At 35.9% G+C, this 22,845-nt stretch overlaps 1 protein-coding gene across 1 annotated transcript in view; it reads left to right on the top strand.

The window, feature by feature from the left end:
• LOC114329190 (sodium channel protein para) overlaps positions 1-22,845 on the top strand; it is a 285,131-nt gene that overhangs the window by 53,035 nt on the left and 209,251 nt on the right. The window contains exon 3 of the mRNA XM_028278218.2: positions 9,053-9,208. Coding sequence (XP_028134019.1) covers positions 9,053-9,208 — 156 coding nt within the window. The remainder of the gene's footprint in view (positions 1-9,052; positions 9,209-22,845) is intronic.

Genomic DNA, 22,845 nt, shown 5'->3' with positions numbered 1-22,845 from the left:
ATGTTTTACATATTTATATAAAATTTATCGGATGTAATAGATAAACCTGGATGTTACCCAGGGCAACACAGGACTCTCCCCACGTGGTTGGAACTTTTTTAGGTGAAAACCTCACATATTGGATTTCAATGGCCAACTCAAGTTGGCCATTGAAATCCAATATGTGAGGTTTTCACCTAAAAAAAAAAAAAAAAAAAAAAAAAAAAGTTCCAACCACGTGGGGAGAGTCCTGTATTGCCCTGGGTAACATCCAGGTTTATCTATTACATCCGATGAATTTTATATAAATATGTAAAACATCTTTATTATTTACATTTAAAGGGTTTTTACCCTATACATTTTGGTGGCTCAGGCATGCAAATTTTGGCTTTTAAACACTGATGATGGATTCCTTAATCCGAAAACGTTTTGTATTTTGACCCTTATTTAGGGTATTTTAATATATACCTTTTACAAGAAACTTGGCATTTTTGTGATTTATGGTATACAGCCAGCTACAGGAAGTTTATTTTCCTCGTGGAGTTTCTTTAGACTTTTGGTTTGGCCCATTTCTCGCCTCAAGACCCATATCTCGCATCCATATATTGCTGTTTGTCTCAGCGTAGTTTTATATAGACGAAGTTTTGAATTTCGGAACAACTGTTTCGTTCTTAGGAGGTGGTTCATAACTCCTGCAGTCTTATTTGCTTTTATAAGTCTTTTGTCAATTTCTCTCTCCTCTTTGCACTTCTCAGTTATTCTAGTTCGTAAATATACAAATTCTTTCACTCTTTTCACTATCTCTATTTGCATTTTTCCCCGTAAAGTGTTTAGTTTGAACTGCAAGGGTTGTCGTGGAAAAATTTTCTTACGCATCTAAATGTTGAGATTAGTACATTTGCGCATCTAAATATGTTCATTAGACTCAGCTGTTTTATGGTCTCTAGGTGGTTCTTCTAAATGACCCCAGTAGTATGTAGACAGAATAATAGCTAGCGTCTGGGTCGGGGTCTGGGTACTTTACATTGTCCATTATCTGCTTATTTGTATTTCGAAATCTCTATACTTGGCGGTCTTTTTGTTGTATTTAACAGACAGATTATTGTTGTTAGGTATCGTCACATCTATTTATTAGTGTTGTTTGCCTATTATGTGCCACTGGTTGGTGTGTGAGCACAGTGCGGTCCCAGTATAGCTTGTAGGTATCGTTTTCAAGCATTCTATCAGGGACGTATTGATAATAAGGGAGATGGTCGGTCTGGAGAAGTCCAAGTTTGCTAGCTAGTTTTTGGTGAAAAATATTTCCTACTGAGTTATGGCGTTATTTATAATCAGTTCCGACAAACGCCTGGCAGCCCCAGTAAGATGTTGGATGGATTCTTGGGCTTGATATCCATATCGGCATTTGTCATTTTGGACTTTAGGGTCTTTGACAATTTTATTATTTATTATTTATTATTTATTATTTATTATTTATTATTTATTATTTATTATTTATTATTTATTATTTATTATTTATTATTTATTATTTATTATTTATTATTTATTATTTATTATTTATTATTTATTATTTATTATTTATTATTTATTATTTATTATTTATTATTTATTATTTATTATTTATTATTTATTATTTATTATTATTATTATTTTATATGCATTTTGTTGTTTTATTTCTGCATACATTCTACCCGTAATATAATTCCATATCACTGTTGATGAGATAATTCGCTTCTGTTGGAGTTTCTTACTTTAATTGCCATTATCGCTGCTTACAGTTGAATAACTTAATCCGCATCACAGTTACTTTCTACATCACTATTTCGCTCTTGCATCTCTCCCAAGTTAACTACTTGGCGTGGTTAATCTTTAAAATCAAAGTTGCAGATATAATTTGGTTTATAAGCACGTATACTAACAGCTAACGTATACAAAAAAATGATAAAATCAAACAAGCGTAAATGGACCCCGCCTGAAAATACAGACCACTTTCGTGACATCATTGACCACAGTCTGCAACAAATCAACGACGAAACACACGTCGACCTTTTTAAACGAAAGTGTTGTAAATGCGATTAAAGAAGCGGAGAAGTTGTGTTGTCCTAAAATGATGAAAAAACATGAAAAAATAAGTCTCAACACAAAAAATCTTATAGAAGAAAGAAGGAGGCTAAGGGACAGGTATAACACAAACTACGCAGAACTCACTCAACTTAGTAAAACAATAAACAAAGAAATCCGAAAAGACATAAGGCAACATAACTTGAGAGAGGTGACAAGGGTGGTAGAGGAAAATAGAAGTCTGAAAGTTCTAAGACACAACATGTCCACAGGAAAAAAGAACATACATAAGTTAAGAAATAAACAAGACGATATTGTGACGGATAAGGAAGAAATAGTGAGAACAGTAGAAGACTTCTACAGACAACTTTATGAAACAAGTGAATCCGATGAAAGACGCCCTTTACCAAAAATAGAGAATCAAGGCTCAGAATTAATGCCGAACATAACTATTGACGAAATTAAAAATGCGCTTCAAAAGATGAAGAACAATAAATCCCCAGGTGAAGACAAAATAATGACTGAAAGTATAAAACTAGGAGGAAATGAACTTTTACTGGCACTTGCTAAATTATTCAATAAATGTCTGTGCGAAGCAATAACACCGACGCAGTGGAACAACGCAGAAATCGTCTTACTCTATAAGAAGGGAGATATCAGCGATCTTAGAAACTACCGACCCATTAGCTTGCTATTACAAGTATAATATAAGCTATTCACAAGAGTTATTACCAACAGACTAGGAAGTAAGTTGGATTTCTATCAGCCAAAAGAGCAAGCAGGTTTTAGAGCAGGAAATGGCACGAATGATCATTTACAAGTAATTAAGAACTTAATAGAAAAGAATGTTGATTATAACAAGCCATTAGTCCTGATATTTGTTGACTACGAAAAAGCTTTTGACACCATAAGTCATCAAAAAATGTTAAAAGCCTTAACAGAGTATCGTATAGATCATCACTATATAAACATGATTAAACACATCTATCAAAATGCGACAGCAAGCGTGAAACTGGTAGATAAAAAGACCAACGCATTTAAAATAAAACGGGGAGTGCGACAGGGAGACACAATTTCGCCAAAATTGTTTACAACATTATTAGAGCATATGTTTGAGATCGCAAATCTGAGTGAAAAAGGAATTAATATCAACGGAGAAATACTTGACTGACGATATTGTTCTTTTTGCTGACAGCACGGATGATGTATCGCAACTGGAGAAACTATACCAAGCCTCCTTACAAGTTGGATTTAAAATCAACCATACAAAAACACAAATCATGACAAATCTTGTGTTAAGCGAAAAGATTTCAGTAAATGGCATGCCTATTGAAGAAACCACCTCTTATAAGTACTTTGGGCATGAGATATACGCATAGGAAGAGATAATCAAATGTGCAAACTAAGCCGCCGCATAGGACTCACTTGGGTGGCTTTCGGCAAGCTGAGCTATGTCCTTAAGTCACAACTGCCTATGTGTCTCAACAGAAAAGTCTTTGATCAGTGTGTATTGCCAGTAGCTACTTACATATGGTGCAGAAACTTTAACAATAATCAAGAAAGTAAGAAATAAAATTTGTGTTACCCAAAGAGCCATGGAACGCTCAATGTTAGTCATTTCTCGTAGGGATCGAATTACGAAAAAGGAGATAAGACGGAGAACAGGAGTGACGGATGCCATAGAAAGAATTATGACCCTAACGTGGAATTGGGCTGGACACATAGCTATAATGTCGGATAATAGACGGACACAACGAATAATACACTGGAGACCAAGACAAGAAGCATATCGAAGTAGAGGTCGTCCGCCAACCAGATGGTCTGATGACACAACACGGATCGACAAAAATTGGATGCAAACAGCACAAAGCAGAAATGCATGGGAGAGACTGAGGGAGACCTATATCCACCAGTGGATAGATCCTGGTTGAATGATGATTAGTCCATTAGTTGAAGTTTAGTCCATTCTTGATTTTGTTCTACTTATTTCATCAAGTTGGCTAGAAAAAATTAATTTCAGTTTATTACATGACATTTGGGGCAAATTGCCTGTTCATCTTCATTATTTTCTATTTTTATTGATATCACTTAACTTTTCCACGAAAGTCCAACATAATTATTTGCCCTGTCAGAGATTTATCATGGGAGATACTCACTATCCTTCTGCCATCCATTCTGCTAATGTCAGTTTTTTCCAGTTACTGTCCGTAGTATTCCCATTTCGGCGTGTGTAATATTTGTTTAGTTCTTGATCGTCCGGTCGTATTTAAGTTGTAAATGCCATGATGAGTCGAATATTGTTGTTTTTACGCTCTGAATCTTACTTGCGCTAAGGTACGTATCCATTAGGTTGGTGCTCCGTGCTCCGTGTAAGTGCTTTACATAGTGGAGAAATTATCTCAATATTAATTATATGAGTAATCTTATTTTCTGTTGTGTTAATGGTTCATCTATGACTATCTTTCAACTTACTTACTTTCTGTGTTCGTAACACCAACAAATTCTGTATTTCCAATGGTTGGCCACATAGATTATGTGGCTAAAATTAAGTCATTTGCTAAAATTAAGTCTTCTTCTGTGCAGGTGTCTCTCATCTCTGTGCATGATAGTAGATGCCGGCTGGTCTGAACCGCACCACAGTCGCAGGTATCGTCCTCCTGGTATCCCCATTTTTTCAGGTTACTAGCACAACGTGAAACGCCGATTCTTAGTCTGTTTAGCGCTTTCCAAGTCAGGTACGGTAAATTGTGTACAGCATCCATTTCCTCTGAGACGAAAATGTGTTGCGGTAGCTGACGCTTGCCATAGGTGTATTCGGCGCGTCTCTGGCGCTTCGGGGATGGATCTTGATGTTTTCAGAAAGCTTTTCCGAGATCTTAGCCTACTTGGCAGAGTTTGGTGGTCATATAAGGGGTGTCTTTGGTCCGTCTCCTGCTTTTTTCGTTCTACCTCTGACGTGACCTTTCTCCTGATAGGTGGTGGAGCAATTTTAGCTATGGGGTATACCTCTTCGATAGATGTCGGTTTCAGGCAACCCGGTACTATGTGAACCGTTTCATTTAGAGCCACGTCGACGTTCTTTGCGTGAGCAGAGTTTGCCCATACTGGTGCTCCAAACTCCGCGACCGAAAAACATAATGCTAAGGCAGAAGTGCAGAGAGTGTGTGGTTGTGCTCCCCATTTTGTATTAGTTAGCTTGCGGATGATATTATTTCTAGCACTTACTTTCTTCTTGACATTCTTGTCAGTGGTATCGGTAATACAGTGCTATCAAGACGTACGACGAGGTATTTTGGCGTTTCGTTGTGTTCCAGTATCTGACCATGCCATTCCACCTCTAGCGGCCTTCGGGCATGCTTGTTCCTAAGGTGGAAAGCACATACTTGGGTTTTTTGTGGGATTGGGTTTCAGATGGTTTTCATCGTAGTATGGAGCTAGGTTTCCCAAGGCATCTGTCAGTTTCACTTCGACTTCATTGAAGGTTCTTCCCTGAGCTGCCCAGCTGTATCATCAGCGTAAATAAATTGCCTTGTTTGTTGGTGTATGGGTTGGTCGCTGGTGTATAGAATCGGCGCGAGGACACTTCCCCGTGGGAGCCCATTTTTTTGGTCCCTCCACCGACTGTTCTTGGACTGGAGCGTTACGTAGAAGCGTCTATTCTGGAGAAGACATTTCACTAACCTTGTTAGTTGTGTAATATTTGTTTAGTTCTTGATCGTCCGGTCGTGTTTAAGTTGTAAATGCCATGATTAGTCGAATTGTTGTTTTTTACCCTCTGAATTTTACTTGTTCTAAGATACGTATCCATTAGGTTGGTGCTCCGTGCTCCGTGTAGCTGCTCCACATAGTGGAGAAATTATCTCAATATTAATTATATGAGCAATCTTATTTTCTGTTGTGTTAGTGGTTCATCTATCTTTCAACTTACTTAGTTTTCGTGATTGAAACACCAACAACCTAAATCCTATATTTCCAATGGCTCCCGCCATTTGCAAAAGTGAGGTAGTTATCTGTGCAGGTCTCTCTCATGTTTGTGCATGTCAGTAGGTTGTTTCAGATACTTTGAGAACGGATCTTAATTTTTCAAAAAGCTTTTCAGAGGCCTTATTCAGCTTGGCTGAGTTTGCAAGTCATACAATGGATGTCTTCGATTGCTTCTACCTCTGACGTCACCTGTCTTCTGACGGGTGGTGGAGCCAATACAATTCTAGAGTAGTTCTCTTCGATTGGTGTCGGTTTCAGGCAACCTGATATTGTATGGACTATTTCATTGTGAGCCACGTCGCAGAGTTTGTCCACACCGATGCTTCAAATTCCGTGGCGGCAAAACATAACGCTGAGGCAAATTTGCGGAGAGTGGGTGGTTGTGCTCCGCAGTTGATATTAGTTAGTTTACGGATAATGTTATTCCTTACCCTTACTTTTTTCTTGACCTTTTTACAATGGTATCGATAAAACGAGTTCTATCTAGAGGTTTACCATGTATTTTGGCGTCTCGTTGTTTTTCTGCGTCTCGTCAGGCATTTAGACCCTATCGTCGTTCAAGCATACTTGTTACTAAGGTGGGAAGCACAGTCCTTTGTTTTTGTGGAATTGGGTTTTAGATGATGCTTTTAGATAGTCTTATAGAGCCTTTTTCTTTGACTTTATTGAAGGTTCTTTCCTGAGCTGCCCCGGCTGTATCATTAACGTATATATTGTTTTTGTTAGTTAATCGGTTGGTCGCTGGCGAATATGTTTTCGTCGCGAGGATACTTTCCCCTGAGGGAGATCATTGTTTTAGTCCTTCCACCGACTGTTTTCGGACTGAAGTGTTGCGTAGAAGCGTATGTTTTGGAGAAGGCATTTCCCGAACCGTGTGAATTTGAAATTGTTTGTATTTTCGTAGAGTTTTTCCAGCAGCCGTTGATGGTTAACTGTGTCATAGGCGGCAATTAGGTCTATGAACGCTACTCCTGTTATTTCTTTTCGTTCAAAACCATCTTTAATGTGTTGGGTCATTTGAAGGGTTTGGCTTCATTAGGACTTTCTTTGGCTGAACCCTGCTTGTTCTGGAATAACTTTGGTCTCCACAAACTCAGCGATCCGGTTTATAATTAGTCTATCGAATGCCTGGAAAAGGTGGCTCAAAAGAGGGACAGGTCTAAACATCATTGTAGTCGTTAGAGCCTTCCCTGGTTTGATGAGGGGATCACTCTAGTTTTCGTCCGGATTTTGAGGATTTGTAATGTACGGATGCAGCAACTCGTCATTTGTACGAGCCACAAGGTTATTGGTCCAAAATTCTTTATTTGTTCTGTTCATATTTCGCCTAAGCCATCATCTTTATTACCTTTTATTTTGTAGATCGTGTCTCTCCTCTCCTCCAGACAAAAGGAGGGATTTATAACACCCCTTTCGTTGTAGATATTTCGTTAGATTCTCACACTTTTTTCCTGTTGGGGTGGGAACGGGGCCAAGATTCTGAATTAACCTTCAGGCGCGTCTTCTATTTTGTTTGATGTCTAGGCTCATCAGCAGCTTACACTAAATATCCATTTTGTTAGCAGATATCGCAGGTAGCACGTTCTCTATAGTCTGTTTTGCTGCTTCCGTAAAAGGGTCATCCTCATATAGCTTCTCATATCTTTTAAAAAGGGGTTTAGATCATTCATTAAGCCCCGCTATGTATTTAATTCGGAACTTCTAGGAATATAAAACTAACTATTCTCAGGGTAACCCAAGTAGTCTAGCTACCAGCATACACCAGCAGTATATACTCCACTCCGTGCATATCTCTTATAATATATCATCCTACTTGGCTGTCTGACCATGTCATCGCCATTTCAGTTTTGCTATTTTGCCCACGATATCTCCGACATATCTGTTCTTTAATGTATTTCAATGTTTTACCATCATATAGCTTTAATGAGAATATTATGATGATACCTATATTCAATGGATTCTTTTATTAATTATGTGTCATACGACATCCTTTCAGGGCCTTTCGATATACACTATTATTTTTCAGCGAAACTTGTTCTATAGTTTCCGAATTGTTGGTGCATATAACATAATCTATTTGAGTTGTCGGAACTAGTTTCTTCTTTCAAGAATCGGTCCTTAATCCTTATAAAGGGCATGTCTTTTAGCCGGGAAAAAGGCTACAGGTATAATAAAATATACAAGGGTGGATTTATTGTGTTCGTCGATACTCAGGGGGAAAGTGTGTGTGACAACTTTTTAGTTGAACTGTACGTCATCTGCTTTAGTATAGGTTGAATGTTGAATGGCGAGAAGAAGGTAGTGTTTGACATTGTTTTACTAACAATTTTATTTAGAGAAATACAACCTTATTTAGAACTTAAGTTATTTGTTGGTAAATTTACTTTACTTATTCTAGAAAGATTTTAACAATTGTTGGTCACATTGGGTGGAATGCATAAAACGTAGTACCTGCTAATGCTTCAATTATGTACATACTACATTTTTGAAGATTTTACTACACTTACAAAACATTAAATGCTTTGTAAGTGTAGTAAAACACTTACAAAGCATTTGTAAGTATAGTAATGCTTTGTAAGTGTAGTAAAATCTTCAAAAATGTAGTACATACTTGAAGCATTAGCAGGTACTACGTTTTATGCATTCCACCCATTGTAAACTTTTAAAAATCCCAACCAGTTGGGTTGAATATTTTGCATACTTTGTTTATTTTCTTGTTATTCTTCTAGTCCATTTCAAGATTACTTGTAGGCGTGTTTCTAGATTAAAATCAAATAAAACTGACAATTTATTCACATAATATTTCAAAATCTTTAAAAAGACACAGTCAATCTAAATTTCTTTAATTTAAAATATAAAAAGGGTCTGACAAAACTATATTGAAATAAGAACACTCACGTATAGATCCCCCTAACAGGTGAATACTTCAACAATAAATACAGACATACAAAACATACATACACAAAAGGTTAAAACATGTAAAATAAAAGTGTTTTAAACAGTTACTTAATTTTTATGTCATACACAGATTCGGTATGAGGACGAGGACGAAGATGAAGGGCCTCAACCCGACCCTACTCTGGAGCAGGGTCTTCCTATTCCGGTACGTCTCCAGGGCAGTTTTCCTCCAGAACTGGCCAGCACACCACTCGAGGACATCGACCCTTTTTACCATAACCAAATGGTAAGTTAAATTGTAACTTTATTACTTGTTACTTGTTTATTATTCAAGAAGATAATATGCTTCACTGTTAGCGATTGAGTTATTAACCATTACAATTATTAACAAGTTTAAATTACAAATCCTCACAGAATATAGCGTCACTTATGTTATGTTATAATATATTATAGGATGTAATATTGCCGCATGAACTAGGGATGGGAAAAGCCTACCGGTTATAACCTATAACCGGTTTTTTACTCCGCAATAATCGGTTTTCCTGGTTTTTTTTGTCCCGGTTTTATCCGGTTTTTTCTTTTTAAATAATAACCGGTGAAAAACCGGATAAGTTACCTTCGTAAATAATAATGAATTCAGAGAAAACATGGGGAAGTTTTTTTATACAGGGTGTTTCATTGGGAAACGGAAATACTTGAATGGTGAATAGAGGTCACTGAGGCGGTTCTAGATATACAACATTTATTGCCTCACCGATATTTCTTATAACCGAGTTAAATTTGAAAAAAAAAATTTGTATTCACGACCAATTTTTTTGTGTCAATCTTTTTGTACGGAATTTTCACAAGTTTATAACGTGTAATAACTAGCTATTAAAATGAATGCCTTTCAAGAAATAATAATTTTTCACCACAAAAAATGCCGTTTAGTATAAAGCACTCAAAATTGTGAAATAATTATTTTTTGCCAAATAATTGGTACAGCGCTTATGTTTTTCATCATTTTAGAACATAAGTAATGCTCTGATATTGGTGCCGTACTTTTCTAAATAACTCTTTGCAATAAGGGTGTAAATGAGAAAATTTACATAAGGGTTGAAACCATTTGAGCCAGTACATTCGGACGGCATAGTAAAATATAATAATAGTCTCCCGTTTTAAACTTTTAAATATATATATTTACTTAAAATTATACATGCCATACAGATTTCTATAATTTTTTCATGAGTGAAAATATGTGGAAAATGATTTTTTTTACGTTGCAGAGCCATTATTTTGGTACGGCATCTTATTTTTTTAATATCTTCCTTGCGTCTTAATACCGTCAGTTTAAAAAAAAATTAATTTATCCGGTCCAAAAGTGGAAAGCTTGATGCGCCACTGTCAACGCATGTGCCATTGAAAGGTGACGGCATACATAGTGTGACCAACTAACCCGAAAAATCCGGGACATGGCCCGAATTACGAAGTCGTGTCGGCGTCCCAGACCAGGCTTCCGAGCCATCCGAATTTTCAATGTTTTGGTAAAATTCTATTTTGAAATTTTGAAATTTTGAAATTTTGAATATTCTTCTAAGAATTCATATCAAACTGAATTGGTAGGACGAAAAAAAGTCGACAATTTCGGAAGTGTAATATTAAAATCAATGCTCGGGGTGAGGTTTATAGATAAAAAAACAAATAAATGAATTAGCAACAAAACGTTCAACTTCAACAACAAATAGAAAAGCAATAGCAAGCAATCCTTGAACTAACTAAGGAAATAAGACATTTGAGAGATCTAGTACAGCAAAACACTAAATCCAATAATTAATGGCTCAAATATTTAAAACAGCTTTATGGAACGCCAATGGGGTCATAAATCGGAAGAATGAAATTGAGGCATTTTTAAAATTTCACAACCTAGATATAATTCTAATATCTGAATCTCACTTAACATCAGAAAATAGTTTTAGAATATCCAAATATTTAATGTACAATGCTGCCCATCCAGACGCAGCACGAATAGCCAGTGCTGGAGCAGCTATAATCATTAGAAAGGGTATAAAACACCATATTTTACAAAAGATTGAATAACCAGATCTACAAGCAGTCTCCATTGAAATAGAAGATTGGATCGGACCAATCTCGATAGCTGCTGTATACTGCCCACCAAATTATAGAGCTAACAAAAATTCATTAAGTAATCTCTTTAACCAACTTGGTAACCGTTTCTGGCAGGTGGAGGCTATAACGCCAAACATACTAGTTGGGGTTCAAGACTGTGCGCTCCTGGAAGAGGCAGGGTACTACATCAAATCATATCAGAACAACACTTGGACCATTTGTCTACGTATCAGCCTACATACTGGCCATTCGACCCGCAGAAAGTTGCCGACTGTTTAGATTTCTTTGTTACAAAAGGGTTCTCAAGGGGATATCTAAGTTTCGAATCAAATTTTGATATAGAGTCTGATCATACTCCTGTAGTAGCAACTGTACATTCAGGAATTAAAGAGAAAGAGCCTCTGCCCAAGTTGCACAATTACAAAACCAACTGGCAAGCTTTCAGAGAAAGGGTTGAAGCAAATATTGAACTAAACGTATCACTAAAGTCGCCAGAAGAACTAGAAAAAGAAATCCAAAATTACACAACAACGATTCAGGAAGCTGCATGGAAATCAACACCTCCACCAACAAAAGCAAAACAAAAAATTAACTGTCCAATAAATGTCAGAGAAAAAATATTTGAAAAAAGGTATCTGAGTGGAACTTCGAAGCAAACTAGACATCCAGATGATAAGTTAAGGCTCAATAGAGCAGCACGACAATTGAAGGAACTACTAAAACAACTAAAAAATAACAGCGTTCAAGAATACCTAGAAAATTTAACGCCATCAGATGCCAGCGATTATGCGCTATGGAAGGCTACAAAAAAAATTAAAACAGGAACATCGTCATATCCCACCAATTAGAAAATCCAACGGAACATGGGCCAGAACAAACAATGAAAAGGCAGAAACTTTCGGCGAATACCTAGAAGAAGTTTTCAAACCTATACCAGCTGCTGCAACAAATAACGATCAAGAAATCTACAATTTCCTACAGAACCAAACCCCGACAGGAGAAAACCCACTACACGCTTCACCCAAAGAAGTTCAAAACATAATCAACAATAATCTAATAAAAAAGAAAGCACCTGGCTATGACTTAATCACAGGTGACGTAATTAAAAATCTACCTACCAAAGCAATTAAAATGCTAACTCAATTGTGTAATGCGGTACTAAGGCTAAAACACTTCTCAATCCAATGGAAAATTGCGCTTCATATCGACCAATTAGTTTAATGCCAGTAATGTCTAAGATCATGGAAAAAATAATAGAAAAAAGACTTCTACAAATACTAACAGACAGAAATATGATACCCGACCACCAATTTGGCTTTAGGAAAGAGCATGGTACCGTCGAACAAGTTCACAGAGTGGTCAACGTTATAAATAAAACATTTGAAGAAAAAAGTTACTGTTCAGCAGCATTCCTCGATGTTAGCTAGGCTTTTGATAAAGTTTGGTATCAAGGACTGTTGTATAAACTGAAAAAGAACTTACCAGAGGAACTATATACACTCCTTAAGTCGTATTTATCAGAAAGATACTTTCGAGTGAAGTTTGAGTCAGCCTATACAACACTATATCCCATCAGATCAGGGGTACCGCAAGGAAGCGTTCTGGGACCACAACTGTATCTGATTTACACAGCCGACTTACCCACAAATCGTGATACAACGACCACCACCTTTGCCGACGATACTGCAATCCTAGCAGTACACAAAAATCCCGTCGAAGCTGCTGCAAAACTCCAGAGAGTATTAAATCAAATAAATACATGGGCACAAAATTGGAGAATTAAATTGAATGAACAAAAATCAAACCATATTGTTTTTACAAAATGTCACGGTGAACCACCTACAGTAACAATAAATAATAAGGTCATTCCCTCAGTTACCTCTGTAAAATATCTGGGCATGCACTTGGACAGGGAATTAACCTGGAGAACCCATATATGGAACAAACGGAAACAACTGGACATACAATTTAGTAAGCATTATTGGCTTCTAGGGCGTAAGTCTAAGCTCACGACAAGAAATAAACTGCTAGTCTACAACACAATATTCAAATCAGTCTGGGCATATGGTCTGCAGCTCTGGGGAACAGCATCCAAGTCGAATGTATCCATAATTGAGAGATTCCAGTCCAAGATGTTACGTTCAATAATCGATGCTCCGTGGTTTGTTACTAACAGGGATATCTACAATGATCTGTAAACGAAAACCGTCAGTGAAGTGATAGTAGCTAAGGTAATATATGTAATACAGTAATTACATATTATCTCTATAGAGATGTGTGGCGCTGGTCACAATCTCTTCATGTCATTATTTCTCAGATAAAATGTGCCTATTGTTATAGGTTATAAAGATTGCCTAATAAACATATATATATATAAAAAAAACCAAAGTAAAAGACGCAGGAAAACATGCTGCCAAATTAAAATAGAGCTTCGCAGGACACAATGCCCGACTGAAGGATAAAAGATGGAATCATGAAATACAACAATGGAGACCCTGGTTAGGAAGAATAAGCAAAGGAAGGCCACAAATAAGATGGACTGATGACATAAGAACTTTGGAGGACAGAACTGGAAACACGTGGCGCAAAATAGACAACACTGGATTGAATTGGGCCAGGCCTATGTCCAAAGTTAGATTTCTGAAGGCTGAAGAATAAGAAGAATAATAATACCACATCCAGAACGCTGCATATCGTGGTATTTGGTATTATAGTTCTACAAAATCTCAAACTGTGAACTTTTTGTTTTCGTTTCTGTATTTTAATTCTCGTCATTATCATTACAACCAATTATTGTGGCTTAACCCCATTAAAAATATCATTCTCAACATAAAAATGTTTAATAAATAAAATGACGATATTATGAAAGTTCTATATTGAAAAAAATGGACAGATTTTCATTGAAAAGTCCCGGATTTCAGGTATTTTTTCAGCCGTGTCCCGAATTTGACTAAATAGGAGTTGGTCACACTAGGCATACACCACTCTTCCGGGATTTGTTCCTCATTTCAGGATCTCAGTATTATTTTATATACATATTTGGTTAGTCAGACTTACGATGTATAAACTTTGTAAATCATGCTTTAGGATTTATAATATATTATATACATTGTAAATTATGATTTGGGAGTGCTCCTCGTAACATTCAACGTGCCGTGGTTTGTTTATTTCTAGTGCATCTTTATCGTGATTTTAGTACAGTTTTGTTTGATCACTTATCTTTTTCTAGACTATGTAACTTCGGTTAGTTAATTATTTACTACTCATTCAGCACATAGAAACCCTACCGAGGGTTGAATTTAGAACTGTTTGAATTTTTTATGGGGGTTTATTGATCTAACAAGAATTTATTGCTTCATTCCGTTTGTTAGACAAGTTTACTTTTCTGTAGGAGAAAATAACAATAATTAATGGTTAATTAACAATACTAAATGTCCTGTACACAGTTTTAATTAAATTGTAAAGGTAAAGTGATCACCTATAATCAATCGATGGAAAATAATGTGATCATAATAAACAATAACAAACTTTAACCTAAAGTGGCCCCTACACATGTCAAATATTATCATCGGTATACTGCTCAATATTAGATAGTGGGTAATAATGCATCTGGAGATCAAATACAGAGAGTTTGTAATATGTGCAATCTGGTACATAATTTACTATATACTATTTGTAATGATGATATCACTATTACTAAGGTTTATTGTTTTTTCTCTCATGATCCATGTTTCTACGCGCAGCATGCTGCTATTGGTCGTATGATGGTTTTATATATTTTAAACTTTATCTCCCTATGGATATCTTTGGATCCAAATACCTACGACAGAGAGAAGTTTGCTTTGTTAGCAAGCATTAACGTTTTGCCTATTTCCTCCTCCTCATTACCGTCCTCAGTTATTTTCCCCCCATCAGATTTGTGAGCTGTCTTACTTATTCAAGATTTGCGCCATTTATTGTCAAATTTTGGAAGTTTAATTATTTCCTTGAAATGAGCGAAATGAATTGAAAACAGACATACAAGATATACTAACCATATGGAATAAGTACTATAAAGAAAAATTCGAGGCAAGTAACCAACAAAATGAGGAGAGAGGACAGCAGGCAAAAGAAGTGGATAGAGACAATCGAGTAGACGAAATTTATATCAAAGATATTGAAGAAGGATTGGCAAGAATAAAGATTGGAAAAGCGGGAGGTGCCGATGACATAGATCCAGAGATGATGAAATACGTGGGAGAACGAGGCAAGCTTTGGCTACTGGAAATAATGAGGGAAGCATGGAGAACAGAAAAGATACCGGAAGACTGGGAATAAAATTTATTGATACCAATACACAAGAAAGGAGATGAAGCGGAATGTGATAACTATAGGGCTATATGCTTATCATCAGTGGCATATAAAGTCTACACCGGGATAATAGAAAGGAAGCTTAGGAAAGAACTGGAAGGAAAACTAGAAGAAGAACAAGCGGCTTTTAGGAAGGAAAGAGGAACAACAGATAATATATACATACTGAGAAATATAATTCAAAGGAAAAACGAAATAGGAGAAGACTTATATATTACGTTTATAGATATTAAAGCTGCTTTTGATTCTATAAATAGAGAAGTAATATGGTCAGTAATGGATGATCTGCAAATCCCGCAAAAAGTAGTAAGCGTGGTAAAAAGTACATATAGAAACGTACTTGCTAAAGTACAAATAAACGGAAACGGATCGCCAATAATAAACCTAAGGAGAGGAATAAAACAAGGGGACAGTCGCAGCCCAGTTTTGTTTATATTAGTAATGGATAGAGTAATGAAGAGCGCTAAAAGAAGGTCAAGGCAATTACAGTCAATAATAGGGTACAGGAATTTAGTACTAGTGAGAATGGAGGGATTACTATATGCAGATGACTTAGTACTAATAGCAGACAATAAAGAGAAAATGCAAAAATTAATCGATATCTGGGTGGAGGAAATAGAAAATTTGAAAATGGAGGTAAATGTAAAGAAAACGAATACCATGATAGTAACCCAAAAGAAAAGGGAAGAAATCAACCAAACGATATTTAGGTGCAAAAACGAAATAATAGAAACAGTCTCGACGTTTGAATACCTTGGAGTAATAATATCAGGGGATGGAAAGATAGATCAAGAAATCTCATACAGAGCGAAAAAAGCAAATAAGATCTACTATGCACTAAATAAAACAATATTTGGAAAGGAAGAAATAGATAAAGAAATAAAACTGAAGGTATACAACGCAATCTCTGTACCAACTTTAATATATGCAAGTGAGACATGGGTAAACAATGCAAAAATAGACAGTACAATAAACGCAGCGGAGATGAAGCAGTTAAGAAAAATAGCAGGAAAAACGAAATTGGACAGAATAAGAAATGAAGATATTAGACAAAGACTGAAATAGGAATCGATAATAACCAAGATACAAAAAAGAACATTAAAATGGTATGGACACATTAACAGAATGGACCAGGGAAGACTACCAAAGCAGGTGATGGAATCGAAAAGATATGGTAAAAGAAGGAAAGGGAGGCCAAGGAAGAGATGGATCGATCAGATTATAGATATTGGACAGGAAAAAGGAAAAACACATCAACAAATGAAAGAGTTAGCAAAGGACCGCAAGAAATGGAAGATATGGATAGAAGATGAATAAAACCTCCGACGCCCCTGAGGGGCATAAGGAGTTTCGAGAAAGAAGAAGAAGAAGAATTATTTCCTTGTTTGTGTTAGATCTTTAGATATTATTAGGTTCAACTTAACAGTATATTCAGTGCAATTTTTGCTCCAAAAGTATAGAATTTGTTGTTATTGCGGTTTTAACTAAGTTAATATGCAAAGAAACCATCTTATCGTGAAACACAGCTACGAGCTATTGGTATGACATAGGGTGGGTTGAACATCCGCAACGTAAGAGAAGCTGTACATTCTACTAAAAGTACTGTAGGACGGTTATGGCTGCTTTTTCAAGAAACTGGTGACATAAGGAAAAGACACACTGGTCCAACAAGAGCAACACAACCAGTACATGACAGGTTTGTTCGTCTTCGGGTATTAAGGAATCCCAATGTTACTGCGAGCCAGCTAAGAAGTGAGTTTCAAAACATTCATGGCATCAATGTCTCTACTCAAACTGTCAGGAATAGGTTGCATGAAGAGGTTTGTTCCAACTCGATACAAACCGTTCTTGAACGGTTACGAGTATGCAACGTAACTAAAAATGTGTTACTGCGCATAATTATTCGTTATGGCGCATGCGCGTAACGATTCAAGAACAGTTTTTTCACGCTAGAAGTCCCATTACAGTACCAGTATTATCTCGTGGAAATCGCACAAGGAGATTAGGATGGGCCGAAGAACATCAAATTTGGCAAGAACGAGAATATACAAACATTATTTTCACCGATGAATCCAGATTTGGCTTACGACCTGATTCACGAAGGTCGAGGGTGTGGCGAATACCTGGCAACGCATTTTGCTTGACAGGATATCAAAGTTGACAGATATCAAGGAGGAACTTTGATGGTTTAAGCTGGAGTTTCAATAGGATTTCGAACTAATCTCGTTCACATTAAAAGATTTTTAAGAGCAAATGAATATCGAGATCATATTCCTGAATCTATTGTTCGTCCATATGCTGCACAATTCGGAGAAAATTTTGTGCTGATGCACGACAATGCACGCTCGCATGTTACAAGACTCGTGAGAGTTTTTTTAGAGTGTAACCTCGGAAACCTTTTTTTGGATGGTGCTAGAAAGGTCACCAATGGAGACACTGCGACGGCAGCCAGATCGTAGGTGGAAAGCGAGTCGTGGGTTTGAAACTAGCTTTTGGAACGTGGAAGGGAGTCAATAGAAGAAATAGGTAAAGATAAGACAAGAGAAGGTAGATTAGAGAAGAGAGAGAAACAGATAAAAAGATAGATGGGTAAAATTACCTAAGATAAGAGAAGAGATACAGGGCGCCACTTAACTTTTTGGGGTTGCAAGGGGAAAATTAAGAAACCTTAAAAACGAAAACAGGTAGGTAAGGAAAGATAATGAGGTTCTGAGACCAAATACAAGAAAAGATATATACAGTTAATTAGTAAATATTTAGCGGTAATTTCTTATCAGGGAATTTATTATGAGTAGATAAATAAAACTAGTGAAATAAATAAAAAACAATATATTAAACAAATGGCTCACCAGAAGGGTGAGTCCAAAAAATCACAAGAAATAAAGAGAAAACCAAATACACCAATCAAAACTGCACCAACAATTAATGTGTTGTGGTGTACAGTTAGAAATAAACAATTATTATGATAGAATACATACAAGTATCATGTTATAACAAAAACATGCACAATTAAAAACACAGTAAAGAGAGCCTGTTATGAATAAAAAAAAATCAAATCAAGCATCTATCATGAAAAATCTCTCTTTACTGTTTTAGGGCTTATCTCGAGATAACTGATATGGTAAATTTAATGATTGATAGAAAATATAAAGTACAAGGATATAATAAAAATAAAATGCAAAGCATACAAAGTTAACAAACGTTTACTGTTCAAAGATCAAAAACCACCCCGCACTTGGTTTTATAGACAAAAAGCCAATCGCACAGCTATTAATGAATTAGTGAATGTTTGTACTTAGTTTTGACAATGAAAAGTTCTATTAAGTAATTGATAAAAAATTCTATTGATGAAATCGCTGATGAGATTACACCGGAGGTTAGCCTTAACCACAGATGAAGATATTTTTGAGGTAGATAGCCCATAAATTGCTCTATTTTTGGAAATAGTTGTAGGTAGACACTTACAGTTACTCTGCCTCTTAAATTTCAGTGACTCTATATTATTTACTTTACTTAGTAAGCAAACACTGAAGTTATTTGGTAATTTGAATCTAATCGGCTGTTAGATCCAATTACAGATACAATAAGAGAGTGAATGTCACTCAGATAAGATATATTGCAGGTAAGGTAGATGGTAGATAAGATATACGGTACTCTAGAGACACACGTCTGTACTTCCAGCTATTCAGCCGCCAAGTCCTCTTTTTTTCGCAATCTTTGCGATCTTTCCCTCTCAAAAAGTGAGGATCCTCTCAATGTATCCCTACTTAAAAAATGGATCTCCAAAAAAGAACCGACCTACTTTCGTTTTTAGGTAAATTAACGGTACATCATACAGATAGTGCAAAATGAAGTCAAAAGACCTAACGGTTGTTTTCAGAAGGGAAAGTGATTCCTTTGAAATATCACTGAAACGTAAAGTGACCATACAACATTGCAATACCATGCCGCTTTGTATAAAGTGTCATACCTAACGGAATGTTGGTAGTAAACTTTGGGGAGGTTTCTTAACGGAACCTCTTATACTAACAGATAACAATAACACCATAAATAAGATGCTTTGGATCTATTTCCAAAACATTGTGTATCGGCAAAAATGCAATAAAAAAATGGTCCCGTTTATAATAATAGATGCAGTTATTTGCGTTTGTCATACCGACAACGAATTTGCCAGTACCGCTAATTCTACCGTTCAGGTAATAAAATTAGCCAAGGGTAGCTATTTACGGAAACGGCCATAGGCGTACCCGTAATGAGTACTAGCGGGTTTAAAATTTAATCCAACGGGTAATATTAATTATTAACTAATCCTATTATATAAAAAAATGTTACAAGAGTAGAACAATATTCAGATATTGCCCTGGCCTGCCCAATCCCCTTTCTTGAATCCGATAGAGCACATTTGGGATATGCTAAAAAGACGTGTACAGCAGCAAGGATTAGTGCTCCAGACAAGTGAAAAGACATCAAATGACAACAAATTGAGCAAGACGATATTGACAATTTGAAAATATGTATGCCAGATCGATGTCGAGCTGTCATTAATAACAAAGGTGGTCATACACTCTACCAACAAGAGTCTACGACTTAATTTTTAAATTTTAGTTAAGTTTGAATTTTTGTTTATTTTTTATACCTTCTGTTTACAACGACCGGTTGTTGTTTATCTACAATTTATCGTTAAGCAGCGTGCAGATTTGTTGAATTTCAATATTTTCCATAATTTAAATTTTCAGGAAATTGTACATAAAAATTTATTTCAAAAATGAATAACCAATTTCAATTTCGTTGCAACACGAAACTACAGCCGCATCATCATCTTCTAGTTCGATCAGAGAGAGCAGCAAGCATCTCTACCGGTTTCGAAACTTATTAGTCTCTCATCAGTAGGCACATATGCTGCTCTCTCTGACCCAACCAGGACAAACTCCGGCGTGCAGTTACGGATTGCAACGAACGAAATGGCAGGGATGCCTTAGCGGCAACTGCTAGCAAAAGACTAAATTTTCAATCTAATAGCACATAAAATAATATTAAGAATATTACTCTACATCACACCAGATTGAAAACAATGGGAACCTTCTCTGGTTGTACCTCCAAAGCTTCTAAAATTTGCAAGCCATAACGGATGCTGGGACTAAAGAAGATGAGGGAATTTTACATTTTATAATTCACGTCCCATCTGCTCAGCGCGGTAAAGTTCCAACGAGAATGGTTCCCTTCGTACTCCAATCAGAGTAAATATGTAAATCAAAAATGAATAACCATTTTCAATTTCGTTGCAACACGAAACTACAGCCGCATCATATTCCGGTTCAATCAGAGAGTGCAGCTAGCACCTTACCGATTTCGAAACTTATTAGTCTCTCATCAGGAGGCACATATGCAGGGCCGTGCCGTGCTATGATGCGGCGAGGCAGTCACATCGGGCGGCATCACAAGGGGGCGGCATAATCAGTAAAATTCAGAAAAAATGAAAAGTTACAGACAATATGGTTAATGACCAAAGGAAAAGTTAATTAAATTGCAGAAAATTTTCATATCTGTTTCCAATTTCCAGCTGAAAATGAAATTCGAGCCAGGTGAAAAAAGCGTTTATTTGACTACGAAAAATGTGGACGAGCTCGTAACAGATCAAGCTAAATTCAATAGTTATTTATGGAACAGTTCGTGAAGTATGCTTTTTGCGAACGCACGCTATGTTTAGAGCACGAGCGACAGCGGAGCGAGTGCTATACATCGCGTAAGTTCGCAAAAAGTATTTCACGCACAGTTTCATACAATATTTTATCTACGATAAACAAACAAAAAAACTGTAACTCTTCGTCACTGGAATTCATTTATTTTCTACAATTTTTAGAACTTTCGCATTTAAAAATTCTAACTTCTTTCAAACCACAAAACTGTCAAAACTTTTGTTGTAATTTATTGCTCGCAGGTCATCACCATGACAACGCGAAAGTTAAGGATATTTGATTATATGAAATTGTGCCAAAAAACAGTGCGAAAAAGTAAATCCCATTTAAAATACATTGTTACTTCATGCACACATTAAATCCTTCACGCACTGCTATCTATAATGACAGTTTTCACAAACTAAAAACTTAGACATAATATGAGATAGAGCAGATAAAATAAATTTGTTCATCTATATTTTAGACATTGCCGTTAATTCTTTGATTGATCGATTTTCGCTTCTAGAAACTCATAATAAAATTTTTAAATTTTTATATAATATGTATTTTTAAATTAAGGGAAATAGATGATGAAAAGGGACTAAAAAAATATTGTGTGAATTTTCATTCAATACTTTGATTACAAAAAGAAAAAAATCTGATGATATAATGATCTTATAAAAGAATTGCGTAATATATTTCAAACTACTCCATGAAAACAGAGGTTTTGAACTATTTGTGCCAAAATGACCTAATTTCTTTATACCCAAATGTAGTTGTAAACTAAGAATTTTATTAACACTCCCTGTCTCGGTAACTAGTGGGGAAAGAAGTTTTTCAAAATTAAAAACTATTTACGAAGCTCCATAAAAACAAAGCTATAAAATTTAACACTTATTTCAATAGATTTCTCACTAGCTGCTACTCCTATCTATCCCCACTAGACTACATCAATCTGATTTACGAGTTTGCCAAAATTAAAGCCAGAAGAGTGAAATTATAAAATTTGCTTGCAGTACTTTTTAAATGTCACTTTTTTCGAATCTTGATAAAACTAATAAATATTTTTGAAAAATTTTAACGCTGATTGAAATATTACCTTATTACCGAGGGCCTAAAGTCCCTAAGAACAAACAAAAGGTTTCTTTTGAATAAAATATTTAAAATTAAAAATTACACTCAATTTTCTCTTTTTTTTTTCACTCTGTAACCTATTCAAATAAACATTATAGAGATTTTCAGTGACTTTCGGCCCCCGGTAATAATATAATATTTTATTTTGCATTTAAATATTTCAAAAATACTAATTAGTTTTCTCAGGATTCGAAAAAAAAATATGAATGCATTTAAAAAGCATTGCAAGCAAATTTTGCGCCTACCCACTTAATGTAGTGCTAATACATAAATATTTCATTTAATATAAAGTGCTTATATTTTGTTTTTAAAATAAAACTTTTCGTTCATTTTGTGTAGTTTCTTTTAATAAAAATAAAAGTTAAGTTTGAATAATATTTAATACCAGGCCCTCACCCTCACTGGTAAAAATTTGCGACGCAAATTATTACGACGAACCATTAGTAGACGCGGCTTAAAAACCGGCAACCGATGGAGCATATGAGTTGTGTTCGTCGAAAATTGTTGAGTCCGATTTATGCGGCGAACACATTCACATTAGCACAATTTACCTCGAGCACGCAAATATTTGCGACGAACAGCTGATGCGTCGCAAATTTTTACCAGTGAGGGCGCGGCTTAAGGGGCGGCATTTCGAAGACTTGCATCATATTGAAAA

The sequence above is a fragment of the Diabrotica virgifera genome, chromosome 10 (assembly GCF_917563875.1).
Source record: "Diabrotica virgifera virgifera chromosome 10, PGI_DIABVI_V3a".
Classification (NCBI taxonomy): domain Eukaryota; kingdom Metazoa; phylum Arthropoda; class Insecta; order Coleoptera; family Chrysomelidae; genus Diabrotica; species Diabrotica virgifera.
This window is presented reverse-complemented; position numbering and strand designations above follow the sequence as displayed.